Source organism: Polypterus senegalus, chromosome 6 (genome assembly GCF_016835505.1).
Source record: "Polypterus senegalus isolate Bchr_013 chromosome 6, ASM1683550v1, whole genome shotgun sequence".
Classification (NCBI taxonomy): Eukaryota; Metazoa; Chordata; class Cladistia; order Polypteriformes; family Polypteridae; genus Polypterus; species Polypterus senegalus.
In genome coordinates, this window is record NC_053159.1 from 49,759,061 (window position 1) to 49,780,476 (window position 21,416).

The following is a 21,416-nucleotide window of genomic DNA, read 5'->3' on the forward strand; positions in this document are numbered from 1 at the left end:
TCAGTTAGAAATTATTTTATATAAATCAGGTAAATCTGTCCTAGTGAAAGAATTTTATTTGTTTAAAATGGAGTAAGGGGGTTTAAGAGGATCAGTATTGGAGTATCAGAGATGTACTATATTATTTCTAATATCATTAATTGTGTGATTAAAAAATATAGCAAAAGCCTCAGAAAATTCACCGGAAGTATTTTGGAGGCATTCCATTGAGTGAACTGGGTTTTGCAGACAATCAAATGTAGAGAATAAAACTCTGGGCTTACTAACATTGTTATTTATAATTTTAGAGAAATAGCATCACCTTTCAAGATGGGCCATGTTGTTGTATTCTGTTATTTTAGCCTTCAATATCTCATAGTGGATAATCAGTTTAGTTTTTCTCCAGTTAAGCTCAGCTCTCCAGCATGTTTTCTTTAGATCAGACACTCTTTGGGTCCTCCATGGTGTAACAGTGCTGGAGGATTTTCTAACGTGTCTTTTCAGGATAGACTATGTCAGTGGCAGCTGTCACTTTTGTAGTAAGCACTACAAACAGACTGGTTGCTTAAAATGTTTGTAAACTTTGAAGCTGCAGATGAATCAAAGAAACTGTTTTAAACAATATGTGTCTTGTTAATTTTTTCTATCATTTCAATATATTGTAAGAGAAAATGGTCTGATAAACCAATATCAACGATCTGCTTCACATCAAATTTTAGTCATTACTAAATCCAACATACGCCCTGCTTTGTGTGTTGTCTGACTAACGTGCTGGCTCATGAATTCTTTTGCTTTTGGATCACACTGATTATTGATATGAAAATAAAAGTCGGCAACTATTTAGGAACATGTCATAGTTCATAATTATAATTGACACCAAGTCTGAGAATTCCTCAAAGAAAGACGCAATGTATTTAGGAGGTCTATACACAGACAATACTAGAGACTGAGAAACTCCTTGAATAACAATGGCAAGATACTCAAAGAACTTGAATGTACCAAAGCCAACATCTTTACATTTCAAATGGCTTGAGTAAATATTTGCTAAACTCCCACCTTTCTTACCTTGGTGATATGCATGAGTAAAGCTGTAATTTGGAGGTACAGATTAGATTAAAACAGCCACACCATCAGACCTAAGCCACGTTTCACTTAATGCAATAAAATCGATTTTCCTATCACTAGTAAGATCGTTGATGGAATACGTCTTGTTGGTTAATGCTTTAACATTTAATAAGGCAATATTTAAGGTTTCGGAAGAGCAGAACTGAATTGTAGGAGCCTTATGGGTATTCGATATGGAAATGTAGTTATTCGTATTAGTGCTGTTTTGTGCGTATTTTTTTAAGCTATAGTCTGTTTTTTATAGTTTTAATAAATTGCTCATCTACAGGTGAAATGGTAATTAAATTATTTGCATTTATGCCACACACTGTGCATTGAGGTTAGTTATTAGATTATTGATGCCGTGCACTTGGGGAAGATTTCGCTATAGAATTCTCATGTCCTAGCAAGTCATTACGGAAAAAGTTGCAGGATCTATTAGGATGCAGACTATCCAGCTTGAAGAAACATGGCCTCTCCCAGAAGAGGTCCCATTTGTCCAAGAACCTGATGTTTTGTCCCTTGCAGAAACCTTTTAATTAGATGTTTAATGCCAGCAGACGACTGTAGTACTCATTCGATCTTTTAACCAGAGGTAAGGGACCCACATTGAAGATTTTTGCAGCCTGGGTCTTCTCCTTTGTAACTTTTAATAAGTGCTGTGAAGTCCACCTTGAGATTCTCCGACTCTCAGTATCTCACATCGTTGACCCTGGCATGTATTACAGTGGATCCCACTGCCCTGTTCTCGTGCCTCTCGACAACTGTCAGCGCACTTCTCATAACATCTTGAACACGAGCACCAGGAAAACAAGAAACAAAACATTTCTGTTTAAGGTAAGAAATATTTAGGTCTCGTACGATTGAATCTCCAATCATAAATACATGGTTGAAGGCAAAGTGGGGGAGTGGAGAGGGTCGAACCAGTTCTGGGTGGAGATGCTTGCCTGGACCGATGGAGGTGATGAAGCCTTAAACCCCTGCTTGCATAGCTGAAACAGGCTGAGTTCCTCGTCATTGATGTCATCACTCCGACGACGAGGCACAGGGGTAGAACTCACTTTTGAGCGCCATGGCATGGAGTCAATGTTACTGAAACGCAATTTGCTCTGACGGTTTCAGGTACCTGGGAGGATCCTTTCAGTAGTCAACCCTTCGGTTCCCTCAGGTGCCTCCATTTGGACAAGAGTTTCTGGATCTGGTTATAGAGGACTTGGAGTTCTTCAATAACACACTTCATCTCACTTTTTGCCATTGTCTGCTTCTGCTTCATGTTCTAGTAAAGAACAAGAGAGAGTGAGTGGTGCCTTGAGTAAAAAATGTAAGGTGTAAGCCAGTATAGGCAAGATTATGTGCACATTTTTATAATGTTGATTGTATTATAGATTATGTGTCTCAAATACTTAATCAATATTTCACTGATTTGTTCTGCCATTTGTGGTAGTCAACCAGGGAAAAGCCTTAAGGAAAGCTGTTGACCATCCATCTTCTCCTTAACAGTACAAAGTGCCATTGCTTAGACTGCAAAAGTTGCAAGTGTGCTCTGAGAAAATGAAGGTTCAAAGATGTCACACCCACTCTATTCTGAAAAGCTAGTCCTGTGTGATTACCACCTGTTCCCTAATCTGAAGCAATGCCTTGGATGTTCTAAGACAATGAGGAAGACATCCACTCAGCTATAAAATGTTTTAAATGTAAATTTTGTCACTAGTGCATTGGAATCAACAGGGATTATTGGTGTTTGTCTTAATATGCTGACTTTTTGGTCACCTGTATAATAATGTATACTGGTGCATTTAGTTCCTCTCTTGAAAGATCTCGAAGCAATTATTTTGCTTCAAAACAGCACACTGAATAAAAACATTAGAGCATTACATGGAGGCTTATATCCAATCCCACATTCATGCCTTGTCTCAGGCTTAGGAAAAAAAGTTAGCGAAGTACCTGATTTTGGATGTATATTACTGTAATACCTTGTTGCTAACACTGTTTATTAAACTCATGCACAAGGTTATTGTGTTGGAAGCATCCCTTTTAGAAAGTCATATTTTTTCTTTTTCCTAAAAGTATCAATGGGCTAGGCCCATTGAAATATAGCCTCACCAGGTTCACCAGTTGTAAATTATAGTAAATGAAAGTGTCATTAGAATTTGTGTATTCGTTATGTGTTGGTAGATTATTTCAAAGTTTGTAACCACTTTTTTTGTAAATTAAGTTCCTACTGTCTGCAGTGTAATTTATCCTGAGAGTTACGAATTAGTCTCTGCCTGATTCTAGAATGTTGTCTGGTGTATAAGCCATAATATGTTAAGTAAGTTACACTATATAGCTTTAAATTTTAAAGGAACCATTTTAAAATTGTTAATAATTGTAACTGGAAACCAAACATGAGACATATGTGATCATATTTCCTCATTCTATTACTCAACTAAATTTTTAACTAGTGACTGAATGGCTAGTAAGACATATGAATATAGACTATTACAGAAAAAAATGGGTTTAGTCCCTCTAAAATGTCCTGGGTCTGCTTCCTGGTATTCTCTAAGTGAGTTATTCATAAAACAACTATGAGAGAACTATACTTAAAACATCAACTATGGAAATCACCCAAAGTACTTCCTAACTGCATGTCCAATCCTTCTTAAGTGGATACTCTCAAGCAGAGAAAACAGAGGCTCTAATCCAAGGTCCTCTAATATTTCTGAACTTATCACCGGTAGTGAGGGCAATATTTGTATTTCACCTGCTTCTATTCTTAATTGTCCAATCACTAGCCAGAAATCATCACCATAAGTGAAAATATAATTATACACTGACCAAAAAATGAGAAGAGAAACTTTAGCTCCTGCTGCACCACCACAGTCCAGTACAATGTCTGCAAAAGTGACACTGTTCTCCAGTTTACTTGTCAATCTCACAATCACTTATACCCTCACTTATGGATAAAAAAAGAAAACCTTTAAATATTTTAACTCTTCCATTTAATGTAGTTACTTGCCCTCACCAGCAAGAAGCTACTTTTTATTTTTGGCTGCAAACTGATTAGTTCAATAATGTTGTTGGAATTTCTGTTCCAGTATCCTAGCAGAAGCTCTTTTATGATGACTGATCCAGCAGTAACTGTCTTATACTCTTGTGTGTTTCTATCAAAAATGGGTATCAACGGAGGTCATGATTTTGATTAGACAAAATTCAGATCCTGTATGTTGTTTATGTTGCTGTTCTTTCCCAAATTCATTAAATGCAGATACATATTTTACAACTCTAATAGTGAAAGGTAAATTGTTCCAGAGTTTTATGGCCCTTTAGATAAGGAACCTGTCTCCTACAAGATTTTATTTATTCCAGGAATTTTAAGAGGGCCTGCTTCTAATTATCAGTGTAAAATCTAGTGTTTATCTATTCATTAATTCTGTATGGTAAGGGGGAGTTAAATTATTCAATTTGCCTTTAACTGGAAGACAATATACACACTTGGAAATTTTAGTTATTCTGTTATACTTACTGACCTTAGTTAGGACATTTGTCACAATTGAGGTGATTATTTTTAGGCTTAGTAAGTTTCAGTATTAAGTTCTTATTGATATAAATGAATGAATCTCCCTGTAGAACACAGGTTTTATATAGTGTAGAAATGAGACAGCTGTGGCATGTTAAGTAACAGTGTACTGTAATTTCAGACATCTCTACACTTTGAATTCTGAAAGACAGCTGCTAAGCTGAGCAAGCACACTGAAATATGCTTGCTAAAACTGTTTCTGTAGTCATATATGACATGGGTTGTCATAAATTCTTATGAAATGTATTGAATTTAAACCATTAGGTTAATATTAGTTGTGTGAATTTATAATCATTTTGTGTTTATTTAACCAAAATACAACTGAACTCATGATCAGTATTACCCCTCTTTGTTCTTAACAGTGGTGGCAACACGAACTTGGAAAGAGCCACAATTACAAAATAAAAATTACTAACAGAAATATTGTCTATTGTTGTCATAGATAAAATTCCTAAATGTAACTGAATCAAATGGCAGAAATAAGCAAAGAAACATAGTCAAAAAAATGTTTCCTGTAGAAGAAATGATGAGGACAAAATGAGAAAATATGGCTTAAAAGTAATTTCAAAATTAAAAAAGACAAGTCAACCATTATTTGCACTTTTATGACTGATTGAATTAATATAACTCTTTTTTTAACAGTGTGATTGTGGACTCCAGGGAATGGAGGTACTTTAAGGAATTGACCAAAACCCTGACACCTTTGGAAGAAGACATGTTTTATCTTAAAGGAAACACACTATATCCCCAAGTCTATCTCCGTCCCAAAGAGACCATCTACATACCGTTTAAGTATCAAAGATTTTCAGCAGATCACACAGTGTTAGGCCAGGTAAGATTATTAAACTACAAACTGTCTTATAATTATTATTATACATGACTACAGCATGGAAAAAACTTTTATGCAAAGTTAATTTATAGTAATTTACACTTAATGGAGCCCCAACTGCCTCCCTTATCTATGTTAGCATAAAGACATATCTCGTCCAAAAAATGTCCATATAATTCCCAGTTTATCAGTTTGTCCGTCACCCACACTATGGTGGTGTTTCAGGTGAGCTGTAAAGATAAGTTAGATTATAAAGTTGCTAGGAAATAACCCACATAAAGTTAAATTGCTTTCTTAGGTCAAGTGTCTCTCTCTCTTTTTTGCTTGCTATACTTTCTTGAGGTACATGTGATTGCTTCTTATATCCATTAGGTCAATACAATTTGCCAAAATCAAGATGTGTGGTAGTATATATAGTTTAAATGAGACTTTTAAAGGTTAAATCAATTAATGGATTAAGTAAGATTATCATGATTTATATTTTATTGAAGGGGTACTTGAAACTGTCAGTTTGATTTCTTGCAGTTTCTGCTGTTCCTGGATCTATATAATTGTAGCTAGAAAGATGGTGGCTACATTCAACCAATCAAATTTAAAATTAACTGCTTACATCGTAAAGTAGAGACTCAATGCACAAAGGCACTCTATTTCACATCAGTGTCAAAAAGTGCTCTCAGTTTATGGTGGCACTCTTCTTTTAAACTGAGAGGATTTTTCACATGTTTTTAGTGATAGAATTATTTTTTTTTGTGCCATTTCATGCACCTTCTACTTTGATATTAGTGGCTACCTTTAGAGCAGGAAATCAGTTCCACCACTTGAAAGCAGTATCTGTTTGAAAATTTAAATTGCTTTCACAAAGCAAGTTAAAACTTTTAATGGTTCACATTCTGTAATAGTCATGTTTGGTTAAGATTTTGACTGTACTCAAGAGCTATGCAAGGCTGACATGAGCAATCCTGAGAATATTGAGATTCTTTACAGGTCATTCTCCGTAATAATTCGTTATTGTTACATTCTAGTGGCTGTTGATTCCAAAAGACAAAAGATTTTTTGTACATCTGATAATGTACACACTTGTATACTCTGTTTTACATTGTTACTGTACATGGGCTTCAGAAAACAAATCAAAAACACATAATTCAAAAGAAATTTCCTATTTTTAACAGCCAATTTAATTATCAGAATAATCTTTAATAATTTAATCATTTATAGCATACACATGTGGTGCCTTCCTTAAAATTTTAAAGGTGATAATTTATCTTTGCCTTTAAACTTTGAAAAATAATTTGAAATAATTCTGTTGCTTCAATTTTCATATCTAGCAAGTCATACTTATGTGTTGCTAAGCAATATTCTGTGAAACTGCTTGCAGTAACATTCAGAGACAGCTTTTGCATACTTTGTGCAGGGGCCAGCAGGTCTTCCATCTAGTCAGAGTACTGATGTTGCACTGAGGCAGCTGCTGAAAGACGTCCAGCCTAAGATAATTAAGGTAAGTAGAGATGAATTCTATCAGCCTTTGTCACTTGGTAGTGACAGACCTGTGCCATATAACATACATAACAATGAATCATTTATACGATGCTAGGCGTTGTTTTTCTTAGTTACAAACTGTCAGAAATGTCCTAATAGCAAAACAGGGCACACAGAATATGAATTGATGTCAAAATTCTTTTAACAAGTATTGTACAACTTAAGAGTAGCTTTGAGTCAGAAAGTACAGAAGGAAGTCCACTAGTTTGCTGCATGTTTCATGTTGTGAAAATGAATGTTAGAGTAAAATATATCACAATAATGCCAACTAAATGGGTTGTATAACTCCCATGGCCTGTTTGTCTTGTTTTCAACCATACCTACAGGAAAACATGACATGCTGTGTAAATGATTATGGACATTTAAAGCACTACTTGGGATGACTGAGCTGTATAATGCACATGTCCTTAGCAGATGTATTTTTAAAAATGATTAAATGAAAATCATTTTGTATGTGGTTTTTGTTAATTTTATTTATAATAACCTGCCTTTTGAGGGGAGCAGAGTGTCCAGCAATCAGGTTGATATTCCTGTTTTACAACACTTCAGGATAAATAGATGTAAGTGACTTTATAGTTTTGTGTTTTGCTGTCAGCATTAATGGAAAGCCTATAGTAAAACACCTCATAATATTACTGTGTTTTATTGTATGTTTATTCAGCTCCATACATAATAAAATATGCCAGATTTTAGTCAAGTCTAGATGACTATGACATGACTATCAGTTTTAATAATTTGTATGACTCATCACAGTAAAGGCCCAAATGTTACATATTCTGCAGTACCTCCTGCCAGCAAAAATAATTGATGAAAAAACTCTTCTTCACATCCACAAAAATAACTATGGACAAGAGTCCCTGATCTCTAATACCTATGTAATGACAAAGAGTAGGTTTCCTACTCTACAGCTGGCTAGAATTTCCATTGTTCCAGCTGGATCTTAATTGTAACCTTTGAATTTTGTCTTCCCCTTATCAACCTATTATAGGGTACCTAGGGAGTTTAATCACTAGTGAATGCACCCACCCTTGTTGTGCCTGCCATTCCAGAGATATTCCATTTAATGTATTATTGTATGGTGCTCTTCTCTGAGTACAGCGTTAAAGTGCTTACATACATTTACAACTGTGATTCGGTAACAGTTAGTACCTAACCATACACCATTTAAATATAAAAACACAACAGTAAGAAGAAACAGATACTGTTCCTGTTTTCCCCCACACCACTAAAGATGCTCTTTAATCACACTATTCAGAAAAGGTCCAGTGCCTTTAACATGTATAACCAAATCTCAATCTCACCTACTCAAGTGCCATAAAATGAAGCAGTACTATAATAATGTTAAGCTAACAAATGGACATGGTCCAGAGACCTACAGCACTGCCACCTGAAAGCAAGACATGTAAGCAGTTGTCCTTCTGTTTCTCCATAGTCTCCTTGGTGTTGTTAACATTGATGTGCATTTCATTATTACATTCTAATCAAAGATCTGGCTTACTCCATTTTGAGCTATTGAATGTTTTTGGCTGTGTTTTATCTTGGTAGAGTAATATATATTGCTCTACTTTCCCCTATTGTATTAATATGTAGCCTTAGAATGCCTAATCTCACAGACTTACCACTGTATATAACTTATCCCCACCTTCCCTTCTATATCTATAACCTCAGGCAATTAGATGTAGTAAAAAGACAAGCAGGAGTTAAGTTACACATAAAATAATGTATTACTGATAATATTCATAAATAATAACAAAATGCAAAGTACATTTGAATATTGGCAACCATACAACCTGATAAAATGGTGATGTGTAATTCAGGTGGCACACAGACTTGCAGTTACTTAAAATGTCTCTAGTTAAGGCATCGTTGGTGCTCAGCTTTCAGCCACATGTCTGTTCAATATGGCTGCTGAGCTGTGCTCTTCATTGTGTGGTCTTCATCCTCACAGGTTAGCAAGAGAGATGCTTCTTCATCATATGTGAGTCAGTCAGAGAGAGAGAATGTGGTTGAGCAAGTACATTTATAGATGTTCTCTCCAATTCCTAGAACCAATAGGACATCATGGTACTTAAAGGCATCTGAGACAAGCCAATTCCAAACAGCCATATCTTAGACCAATGGGAGCAATAGTACATTTAACACCTCAACCCCCCCCAAAGACCATATGTTAAGCTAACCTGGCTTTGTGTGGGAGATCAAACTGGTTTAAGACACATCCCCCCAAATCCTGTCATAAAATTACAAAGAGACAGTCGTAAAAAGGGTTGGGGGTTGTGCAAACACGGATACCTCTCACCACTTGGTTTGCCTAAATTATAAATAAAGACATACAAAACATTTATCAAGTTATATGTAAAATCTCCCATCACAACAGGCTGTAAATCTTCAAGAACACTCAAAATGGCTTTCACTGTACCAAACTTCTATCAGAACTTTCATCTTCATAACTGTCACATTTTTAGAGGTCTCATGTTTTTGTTAGCCATATCCTGAGACATACAGTCATATGAAAAAATTTGGGAACTCCTCTTAATTCTTTGGATTTTTGTTTATAATTGGCTGAGCTTTCAAAGTAGCAAATTCCTTTTAATATGTGACATGCCTTATGGAAACCTCTCCCACACTATGCAACTCTTCAGTTCCACCCGGGGGAGTAAATGCTAACATTACTCAAAGTTATTGTCTGCTTTTACATGCATTTTTTATTACTCTTTAATTTAATATTGTTTTTTGTATCAGTATACTGCTGCTGGATTATGTGAATTTCCCCTTGGGATTAATAAAGTATCTATCTATCTATCTATCTATCTATCTATCTATCTATCTATCTATCTATCTATCTAACAGTAGTATTTCAGCGGTGACATTAAGTTTATTGGATTAACAGAAAATATGCAATATGCATCATAACAAAATTAGACATGTACATAAATTTGGGAACCCCAACAGAGATATTACATCAATACTTAGTTGAGCCTCCTTTTGCAAATATAACAGCCTCTAGACGCCTCCTATAGCCTTTGATGAGTGTCTGGATTCTGGATGGAGGTATTTTTGACCATTCTTCCATACAAAATCTCTCCAGTTCAGTTAAATTTGATGGCTGCTGAGCATTGACATCCTGCTTCAAATCATCCCATAGATTTTCAATGATATTCAAGTCAGGGGATTGCGACGGCCATTCCAGAACATTGTACTTCTCCCTCTGCATGAATGCCTTTGTAGATTTCAAATTGTGTTTTGGGTAATTGTCTTGTTGGAATATCCAAACCCTGCGTAACTTCAACTTTGTGACTGATGCTTGAACATTATCCTGAAGAATTTGTTGATATTGGGTTGAATTCATCCGACCCTCGACTTTAACAAGGGCCCCAGTCCCTGAACTAGCCACACAGCCCCACAGCACCAAATTTGACAGTAGGCAGCAGGTGTTTTTCTTGGAATGTGGTGTTCTTCCGCCATGCAAAGCACATTTTTTTATGACCAAATAACTCAATTTTTGTCTCATCAGTCCAAAGCACTTTGTTCCAAAATGAATCTGGCTTGTATAAATGAGCATTTTCATATAATAAGCAACTCCGTTTGTGGCGTGAGTGCAGAAAGGGCTTCTTTCTCATCACCCTGCCATACAGATGTTCTTTGTGCAAAATGTGCTGAATTGTATTACTATGTACAGATACACCATCTGCAGCAAGGTGTTCTTGCAGGTCTTTGGAGGTGATCTGTGGGTTGTCTGTAACCATTCTCACAATCCAACGTATATGCCGCTCCTGTATTTTTCTTGGCCTGCCAGACCTGGGTTTAACAGCAACTGCGCCTGTGGCCTTCCATTTCCTGATTACATTCCTTACAGTTGAAACTGACAGTTTAAACCTCTGAGATAGCTTTTTGTAGTCTTCTCCTAAACCATGATACTGAACAATCTTTGTTTTCAGATCTTTTAAGAGTTGCTTTGAGGATCCCATGCTGTCATCCTTCAGAGGAGAGTCAAAGGGAAGCACAACTTGCAATTGACCACCTTAAATACCTTTTCTCATGGTTGGACACACCTGTCCGTGAAGGCTTAACGAGCTAATCCAACCAATTTGGTGTTGCAAGTAATCAGTATTGAGCAGTTGCATGCATTCAAAACCACAATATTACAAGGGTACTCACATTTTTGCACAGCCAGTTTTTCACATTTGATTTAATTTCATACAACTAAATACTGCTTCACTAAAAATCTTTATTCAGAAAACACCCCAGTACTCAGATGTTTCTAGGAAATGAAAGACATACCACTGGTATCTTTTTGTTGAAAGTAGAGTGAATTATTATGCAGGCTGAGAGGGGTTCCCAAACGTTTTCATATGATTGTAACAGCAAGATTTGCTTTTAATCAATTGGCAGTGTTTTTCATCTGCAGTTTCCATCAGGTTCTAAGTATTCTTTAGAGCAAAGGGTCTCCAACCTTTTTTCCCCTGAGAGCTACTTTTACAAAATGAAAATTGCCGAGAGCTACTTATGTTTTCTAACGTTTATTCTCATAGCTTATTTCAACCTGAACAAACTGAATAAACTTACAAAATTTACATTTACAGAATGTTGGTGTGTCAAGTTTCCAAATTTATGTAGGATTTATTAACCCCTGCGGTGGGCTGGCACCCTACCCAGGGATTTGTTCCTGCCTTGCGCCCTTTGTTAGCTGGGATTGGCTCCAGCTGACCCTCGTGACCCTGTGTTAGGATGTAGCGGGTTGGATGATGACTGACTGATTGATTCATTAACCCTTTGGTGAGCTCCTTGGAAAGGGGTTGCAAGCTAGCAGTAGCTAGCGAGCGATGTGTTAGAGAACCCTGCTTTAGAGAGACGCATAGACAAAATAAATATTTGCAGCCCCATCCAACTAGGCCTTAAGCAGAGTCAATTTGTGCACAATATCCCTGACTTCACTTATGATACAATTGATAATCTTTTTGAAATTGGACTTGAATAATTCATATAAACCCTTGCTAACCGTTTGCTCAGGTCCGCCAGGTCAGGCCAGTACAGTACACTCTTTAACCTTTGACATCAAATCACTCTAAAGTGGCAATCAGTTAAAACCTGTTATCCCTCTCAGAATCAGAAGGCAGTGTCTTATTGGAAATTATGCCCAATGTCCCTAAAATGACTTTCATGATTATTTTTTTGCTTTTTGTATTGCAGTCTAGTCGCCCTGTCAGACATAGGTTAATGTGGATAGCTAAATTCAAGTTTCATAGACGTTTTAAGGATGCCTTTACCTTTTCTTTTGCAATTTATGTATTGAGGATGTCTGGTTAGGCATTGCTCTTCTTCTTCTTCTCAGTATTATTATTACAATTTTACACTGATACTTAAAGTCTAATTATGAGTGTATTTCAGAAAGATTATACAAAATTAACTTTGTAGCTTGAAAACATTGACCTGCCCATCCTCTGTCTTCTAGGGCTTTTTACTGTTTTACACAATCATCAAAGCTCTTCCCAGCAATGTTAAGCTTGAGACATGAACCAACCTTGAGACTAAGTGCTAGTGCATCATATTACATGTTCACTTATTCATCAACATACCAACAAGCCATTTTAGAGTTGACAATCATGTAGTGCTTATGCTGGGGTTTTAAACCCAAGACTCTGTAGCTGTGAGGCAGCAAAACTAATCACTGTGTCACCAACCTTGAAACAGAGGGACCAAGTAAAGGACATTGAGGTCCATAGGCATATTCAATTTTTATATTCCTTCTAGTTTTCCCACTAATAATGTAAATCTGCTATCCTTGATTTTTCTTTATAAATTATGTAGGAGCTCCACATACTGTACATGTATTATTATTTATCATTGCAATTAACATTTTAATTAATTACTTGTTACTATCCCCAGAAAGTTGATCAGTCACACACTTACTTCATGCATACTGTATACAGTATAGTGGTTTTAAGAGACACTTAAAACACTCAAGAGAAATGAAACCATAGCCATCGAATGTGAAAAGATTCCACCGTATACACAATCACCTTAGCCTTTACATTCATAGCTCCTCAGCAAATCAGACACACAAAAGATTTAACTGGCTGACTAAAGAATAAAAATCTGTGTATATAATCACACATTTGCATTAGCTGACAAAACAATCTGTCAGTTCTAATCGCCTGGCATTGCATTGCAAATCCTTTAGCCACTGTCATGTTTTATCACTGTTGTTCCCTATTTAATTGTATCCTGTAGTGAACTTATAAAAATGCATTGTAGCACTGTTAAAAAAAAATTCCAAAAAGATCTTTATACTTGTTTAAAAAAAATTAATCAAGTTTTCTAATATTTCAATAAGCTTCTTGGTAGAAAATTGATTTCAGTGAAAGTGTTAGTTTATATACAAACCGGATTCCAAAAAAGTTGGGACACTATACAAATCGTGAATAAAAACTGAATGCAATGATGTGGAGGTGCCAACTTCTAATATTTTATTCAGAATAGAACATAAATTACGGAACAAAAAAAAACTGAGAAAATGTATCATTTTAAGGGAAAAATATGTTGATTCAGAATTTCATGGTGTCAACAAATCCCAAAAAAGTTGGGACAAGGCCATTTTCACCACTGTGTGGCATCTCCCCTTCTTCTTACAACACTCAACAGACGTCTGGGGACCGAGGAGACCAGTTTCTCAAGTTTAGAAATAGGAATGCTCTCCCATTCTTGTCTAATACAGGCCTCTAACTGTTCAATCGTCTTGGGCCTTCTTTGTCGCACCTTCCTCTTTATGATGCGCCAAATGTTCTCTATAGGTGAAAGATCTGGACTGCAGACTGGCCATTTCAGTACCGGATCCTTCTCCTACGCAGCCATGATGTTGTGATTGATGCAGAATGTGGTCTGGCATTATCTTGTTGAAAAATGCAGGGTCTTCCCTGAAAGAGATGACGTCTGGATGGGAGCATATGTTGTTCTAGAACCTGAATATATTTTTCTGCATTGATGGTGCCTTTCCAGACATGCAAGCTGCCCATGCCACACGCACTCATGCAACCCCATACCATCAGAGATGCAGGCTTCTGAACTGAGCGTTGATAACAACTTGGGTTGTCCTTGTCCTCTTTGGTCCGGATGACATGGCGTCCCAGATTTCCAAAAAGAACTTTGAATCGTGACTCGTCTGACCACAGAACAGTCTTCCATTTTGCCACACTCCATTTTAAATGATCCCTGGCCCAGTGACAAGCCTGAGCTTGTGGATCTTGCTTAGAAATGGCTTCTTCTTTGCACTGTAGAGTTTCAGCTGGCAACGGCAGATGGCACGGTGGATTGTGTTCACTGACAATGGTTTCTGGAAGTATTCCTGAGCCCATTCTGTGATTTCCTTTACAGTAGCATTCCTGTTTGTGGTGCAGTGTCGTTTAAGGGCCGGAGATCACGGGCATCCAGTATGGTTTTACGGCCTTGACCCTTACGCGACAGAGATTGTTCCAGATTCTCTGAATCTTCGGATGATGTTATGCACAGTTGATGATGATAGATGCAAAGTCTTTGCAATTTTTCGCTGGGTAACACCTTTCTGATATTGCTCCACTATCTTTCTACGCAACATTGTGGGAATTGGTGATCCTCTACCCATCTTGGCTTCTGAGAGACACTGCCACTCTGAGAAGCTCTTTTTATACCCAATCATGTTGCCAATTGACCTAATTAGTGTTTATTGGTCTTCCAGCTCTTCGTTATGCTCAAATTTACTTTTTCCAGCCTCTTATTGCTACTTGTCCCAACTTTTTTGGGATTTGTTGACACCCGTGAAATTTTGAATCAACATATTTTTCCTTTAAAATGATACATTTACTTGGATTAAACGTTTGATCTGTCATCTACGTTCTATTACAAATAAAATATTGACATTTGCCATCTCCACATCATTGCATTCAGTTTTTATTCACAATTTGTTTAGTGTCCCAACTTTTTTGGAATCCGGTTTGTAAGTTTATACGTCTAAATGTTGAGTGACCTATCATTTGACATATTTACAGTAAATTTAGAAAATGGTATATGGATGGAGAGATATTTCAATGCAGTTGAAATAACTGGGTCTATGATGCATTTTTGGTGTCCATCAATATTTTTCTTTGAAGAGACCAGGTTGCCTGCTATAGACAATTTTACATTATACTTGCCTTAGCTGCCTATTGTATTTGTATTTGATTTTCATATAACAAAATTCTCAATCTCTTTCTCATTCAGATATTCTTTAGGACAGAAGATGAAAAGCCCTTGGCAATCTGTCAGGTGAATGTGGAGAATACACCACATGTTATAGACCAGACTTTCCGATTCTACCACCCTGAGCTTACATTCCTGAAAAAATCTATACGCCTGCCACCCTGGCACACCCCACCTGGTAAAGCATATGGATGAAATAACAACATGTGATGTTAATTCTTAAAATATAGCTCTGTAACAAAACATTGTAAATCATAGTGAAAATATTAGCTATTTTTATCTATAAAGTATTGGATAATATGCATGGGACCAGGTCAACTGATTTACCCAACCATAACTTACTAGAACAGATTTATCTTACAGATATGGTATTCAATGTAGGAAACACAAGATTAAGAAACAGTTTAAAATTTAAATATAAAAAAACATTTCAAAAATGCAGAGCAGATTACTAGCTACATTATGAGCTTCTCCATCTCTTTATATTATTTGGTGTTATCAAAAAGAGATATTAACCTTTGCTGGCAATTACAAATAGTAGATCAATGAATGAGGACAATCTACTTTAATCATTAGTATCTTGGTATTTAAGTGACAGACATTTTTGGGTGCTTCTTCAGTGTTTTCACTTTTCAAATTAGTATGATATTACTTTGTTGAAGGATTTTTTTGCACGCCAGTACAGAGTTCTTTTTTTAATTGCCCCTTGATTGCACATTCTGAGATGAACAATAATAATGGAGAATTAAGTTGTAATGGAAGTGGATCATTATATATGAATTTTCAGATTAATACTTGGAGATTTATTGAGCAAGTGCATATTAGAGAAAAAATTTAGGCATATATTGTATTATGATGTGGGGTTTCGAGAAACAGACTAAGCAAGTTATGGCATATCAAGTGATATCTAGAGAATGAGGAGATGAAGAGATGCATTGTGATGAAAGTGAGAGTAGGCCAAAGAAGGTGTGCAAAATTGCTGTTGGATGGCAAGGGAGGGTAACATTGACTAATGGCAAGGAAAAAGAGAATTATGAGGTAATTAGCAAGCCTGGTAAACACACTGAGATTTTTGAGACCCAGGCTCCCCCCAGCCAGCGCTCAACAACTCTCCAACTCTCCAACTGCGCTGTGCTGTGTGCTGAAACAGGCAGGAATTGATTGTCTGCTGCTGGTTCAACTGCAAGTTTGCAGGCTCACTGTGTAACATGTTTGTCGCCCAGTAGTTGACATGGGGAACATTTAAAACCAGCCACTTACCTGGCCATGTGCTCACTTTCTGTCGTCTCTTCTCCAGAATGAACCTCTTTGATGAAGGAAACTATCTGAAGGGAACAAATGCAGGACAACTGCATTTAAGTGGCTCAGTTTGTACCACTCCCAGAACCTGTCACCATTTCAGACAGTCTGCATGACACTGGAATAAAGAATAAAAAGATAACACATAACTTGTAGATGCTGTAAGAAAAGAAAATGGTGACATAAATATACCTTTTGCTACCTTTTACTACAGATCCCTGTTACAAATTAAGATTCCTCTGAATCTTTTTCTATTTATTACTCATTATTAGATTTTTCAAATCCAGAGCAATTCAATAATACATTTGAATTGTATTGTATTATAGCATATCCTATTACATATTAGAAGATCATTGTGCATTTGACCAACTAAGAAAAATTACTCTATTAGCTAATGTGTAATAAAGACAACTTCTGCAGCTTGTTTATTAAGGAAGGGTGTTCCACTCATATAATCCTGAAGAGAACAAAAGTAAAGGTGTGTTTATTTTTCAAGGATATCATTATATAAATATGAACAAGCTCACTTTTCACAGTAACAATTGACAGCGTAGGTTGAGGGAGATGCAATTCATGCCCATTTCCACTGCCCATGTATCTGGTACCCAGTGAGATAACTAGAATGTGTGTTAACATCAGTGCAGTGATTTGCCCAAATTATTGGATTCTGTTACATTAAAATTGTACTACTTTATTATATATTGTGTAATATACATTGTAGAATCAATTTATATTTAGGTTATATGTTTCATTTTTCTCTAGGTGCTCCAGCTGGGATGTCGTTTGGAGAACCACAGGTGCATGTGAGGTGCAGTGACCCGAATGTCATTTGCAAAACCCATGCAATGGTATGTGCACCACTAACCTCAGAGAAGGTCACAAGAATAAGATTGAGTGTTATGTAAGAAGAGCAAATTGAGAGCATTTAACAGAAAGAAGCTTACCCAGATTTGTTTTCAGTTTAGTTTGTGCTGATACTCCTGCTGCTTAAACTCTGCCCTAGTTCTTGTTTAAACAAACCCACAGCTGTTTTAACCTCATTTTTTCCTGAACAGGGTTTTTTTTTTTTTCTTCAATCTGTAAGGAAAGCAACTGTGTGAAAGTGTAATATAATGTACAATATAGCAAGGCATTGCTAGACCCAGCATATATTACACATATGTAAACAGTTTTTAATTTACTTGATAAATGGTTTGGTAAAACACATCTTGCAGGGATACTTTGCCTAATTGAGAATTATATGCATCTTCTGGCAGGGATCCTGGAAGATTCTTGAAGGGATCTCCACTGAAAGCATAAAGAAATATGTGTGCTACACAGGCAATAAATGTATAGGGCATGAACCTCAGGGGTACAGGTGGCAGCCATTTGTGGCTGTGATGAAGTAAAGAAAATGACTAGCTGAGGAACAAGGTTATTATAGTTTCACGTTTTTATATTGGTTTTTATTTCTATATTGTTTCTGATCTTTCCTGGAAAATCAGTTCAGTTTTAGTTTTCTTTCATTGTGTATTTTTAGTATTTATAATATATATTATTTTCAGTTGTAGTAATTATAGTATGGTTAAAGAGCTACTAAGGAGTTTAGTTTTGTGTCACTTTTGGGCAGAACTGTACACACAACAGGTTTGGATATGAGTTTAATGTTACTGGATGCTCACTATGCTACATGGTTTACTGTCTGGTTTTGTTTTTGTCTGATAAAAACAAGCATAATCAAAACCAAATGCTGAATATGAACAGTTTTATTTTTTTAAAAATATTTTCTTTGTCATTTGTATTGAACAAATGTGCGCTGACTGTTGGCATATTTACTCTTTTCCTTTTATTCCCCAGAATGAGCCAATTTGTGATGAAATTTAGGCAAATTTTAAGGTTTGGGTTTTTTTACTGTAAATGTCTACAGCACACAACTGCTGCTCCAAGACAACATGTTTACAATTAATGCCTTCAGTATTGTATTCAAAAATCTCCCATACTGGGCTTTGGTATTTTATACCAACCAAACTGATCTCTGATTCTATCTCAAGTACATACAATTTTACAGACAGAATATTGCCACCTGTATGCCTGAAAATCAAAACTTTATTCTGACAGGTATGATCATGAAAATCATGGGAGCTTAGGAAGAACAGGGCTCTTAGGACTTGAATCAGTGTGCAGACCCCATCGACCTATTGAAGGAAACAAGCATATAGAATAGTAAACCTTTAATGAGCACTTTAAGAGCAGGTAATAGGAGTGCGGACAGCCACAAAACAGCAGAGACAGCAGGAATAATATAGAAATTTTCTAAACCCGCTTAATCCAAAGCAGGATCGCAGGAAACCTGGTGCCTATCACAGCAGCTTTGGATGCAAAGAAGAAACAATTCCTGGACATATATATATATTATGGGATGCCATACAGGCAAATACATTAATTTTCTTAATATATAAAGTCGGCGTCAGAATATATAAAGTCAAAACTTGAATATATAAAGTCAGCGTCGGTATATATAAAGTCAAAACTTTTTTCTGAATATATAAAGTCAAAACTTGAATATATAAAGTCAGCATCGGTATATATAAAGTCAAACTTGTTTCTGAATATATAAAGTCAAAACTTAAATATATAAAGTCAGCGTTGGAATTTATAAAGTCATTCCTGATTATTTTAAGTCAACATCGGAGTATATAAACTCATTCCTGAATATATAAAGTCAAAGTCAAAATATATTGATTGAAACATTTCAGGCACATATTTAGTAAACTAAAAAAATTGAAATAAGTTAACAAAAACGTATTCAGAAAAATAAATTAAAAAAACACTGTTCGGTTAAAGTTTTGAAAATAATGCATGTGGCCTGCCCAGTGTTGGCTGGGACTGTCTCCATTAGACCCCCGTGACCCAGTGGTCGGATTCAACGGGTTGGGAAATGGATGGATATTCCAGCGCTGACTTTATATACTCAGGTTTTGACTTTATATATTCAAGGTTTAACTTTATATATTCTGACGCTGACTTTATACTGTATATTCAAGTTTTGACTTTATATATTCCGACGCTGACTTTATATATTCCAGCGCTGACTTTATATATTCCGACGCTGACTTTATATATTCCAGCGTTGACTTTATATATTCCGATGCTGATTTTATATATTCCGACGCTGACTTTATATATTCCAGCGCTGACTTTATATATTCCGACGCAGACTTTATATATTCAAGTTTTGACTTTATATATTCCGACGATGACTTTATATATTCAAGCACTGAATTTATATATTCCAACGCAGACTTTATATATTCAAGCGCTGACTTTATATATTCCAGCGCTGACTTTATATATTCGGGAATGACTTTATATATTCAAGTTTTGACTTTATATATTCAGAAAATCAATGTATTTGCCTGTTTGGCACCCCATAATTTATATATATGTGATATTTCAACTATTTATTTGGAGCAAGAGAAAGATTGAGAACATGAGGACAAATATTTTATATTTATATCAGGTGTTTTGAGCGGTGAATGTAAAACTAAAACAAGATAAATTAATAAATATAGATTAAATACTAAAACAAATTAGTAAGTTTAGTTGGCAGACTCTCTTCACCTACCTACCTGTATTCCAGTAGGGACATTGCCAACTCAATAAGGCTTGTATTGCTTCAGTGTCAAACAACCTTTTTAAAGCAAAAGTGATTGGTCAGCAGCAATATGCTGATCTTGTATGTTGACTGTAAGTCTCTAGATAAGTGTTGTTTTATTTTCAAAAAAGATTTCTCTTGTGGAAAGTGGCAGATTAATTATTGACAACAAAACGCAAACACCTGAGAAATAAACTGAAACATTACCCACTCGTGATGCTTCTGACAATCATTCTGACTTCAGGCGTTTGAATTGCATCTTCATATACAAGAAGCACCAAGAAATGCAGCAGTTCATCATAACAGTTACCAGACTCATGCAGCCTGGAATTTGGCTTAGTGTGTGCTGCTTTATTAATTGCTGTCTACATACTTTATCTTGGGCTCACTCAGAATTACAGCTATAATGGTGATATTTATGAACAGACTGAAATTCTGTACGGGATTATCTGTATCCAGTACTTCTGTCTTGAACCCCAGAGATCCAGTGGATGGCAGCTTTGAAAGTTGCCAAGCACATTCAAAGCAAAATCATCACCTTGGTATGCTTCACTAACAATTGGACCAGAATTTATCATGCTGTCACAATCAGCTCCTGAAGAACTGTCATTATTATCACACAGTAAATCACTTTATTTGTCACATGCTTTACATGCCCCTATTCAGTTTGCTGTGTTACCTCAAATGCTGTGTGAATGCCCACCCTCTGTCACCAGCCGCCAATTACTGGATGAATAGATGCAGGTGGCTCGTGGTGAATAACTTTCTGTTTTAGAGTCAAAAGTTACAAGGGTTAAAGACTAATGGCAGGAATATTTATTCAAAAATGGATTTGCACATGGTTGGAGACCGCTAAAGAGCAGGGATATGGAGAGACGTTGGCCCAGATTGTAAACTCAAGGAGAGGCATGATGACGTTCTCGGAATGGAGATAGTAGCTGCAAGCTTTTGGGACATCACCACAATTTCTGCCTTTCCACCATAAACTCCGGAAGTATTCATGTAGTCAGTGTAATGTTGAGCAGAATATATGACTATGCTTCTGTGACTAAGAACAACGGACAGCACATCGCCGAAGTTATCCCAATGTTGGCAAACAAAGGTTTCAGCCATGTTGCGAAGTTCGAGATCAACAGTTTCGTCGATGACATTTTTCCAGAAATATCTGACTGATAGAAACAGTTACTTGATGCATGAATTTGTATAACATTGCAAGAAGCGTTGTTTTCATGAAATACATTTGAGGCAGTGGCCATGGTAGGCAAATG

General features: G+C 36.2%; 1 protein-coding gene across 2 annotated transcripts in view; it reads left to right on the plus strand.

Moving 5' to 3' along the window:
* Window positions 1-21,416, plus strand: part of nphp4 (nephronophthisis 4) — a 720,990-nt gene that overhangs the window by 679,912 nt on the left and 19,662 nt on the right. For both annotated transcript variants that reach the window (XM_039755993.1, XM_039755992.1), the window contains exons 22-25: window positions 5,285-5,474; window positions 6,883-6,966; window positions 15,237-15,393; window positions 17,277-17,362. In XM_039755993.1, the coding sequence (XP_039611927.1) occupies window positions 5,285-5,474; window positions 6,883-6,966; window positions 15,237-15,393; window positions 17,277-17,362 (517 nt within the window). The remainder of the gene's footprint in view (window positions 1-5,284; window positions 5,475-6,882; window positions 6,967-15,236; window positions 15,394-17,276; window positions 17,363-21,416) is intronic.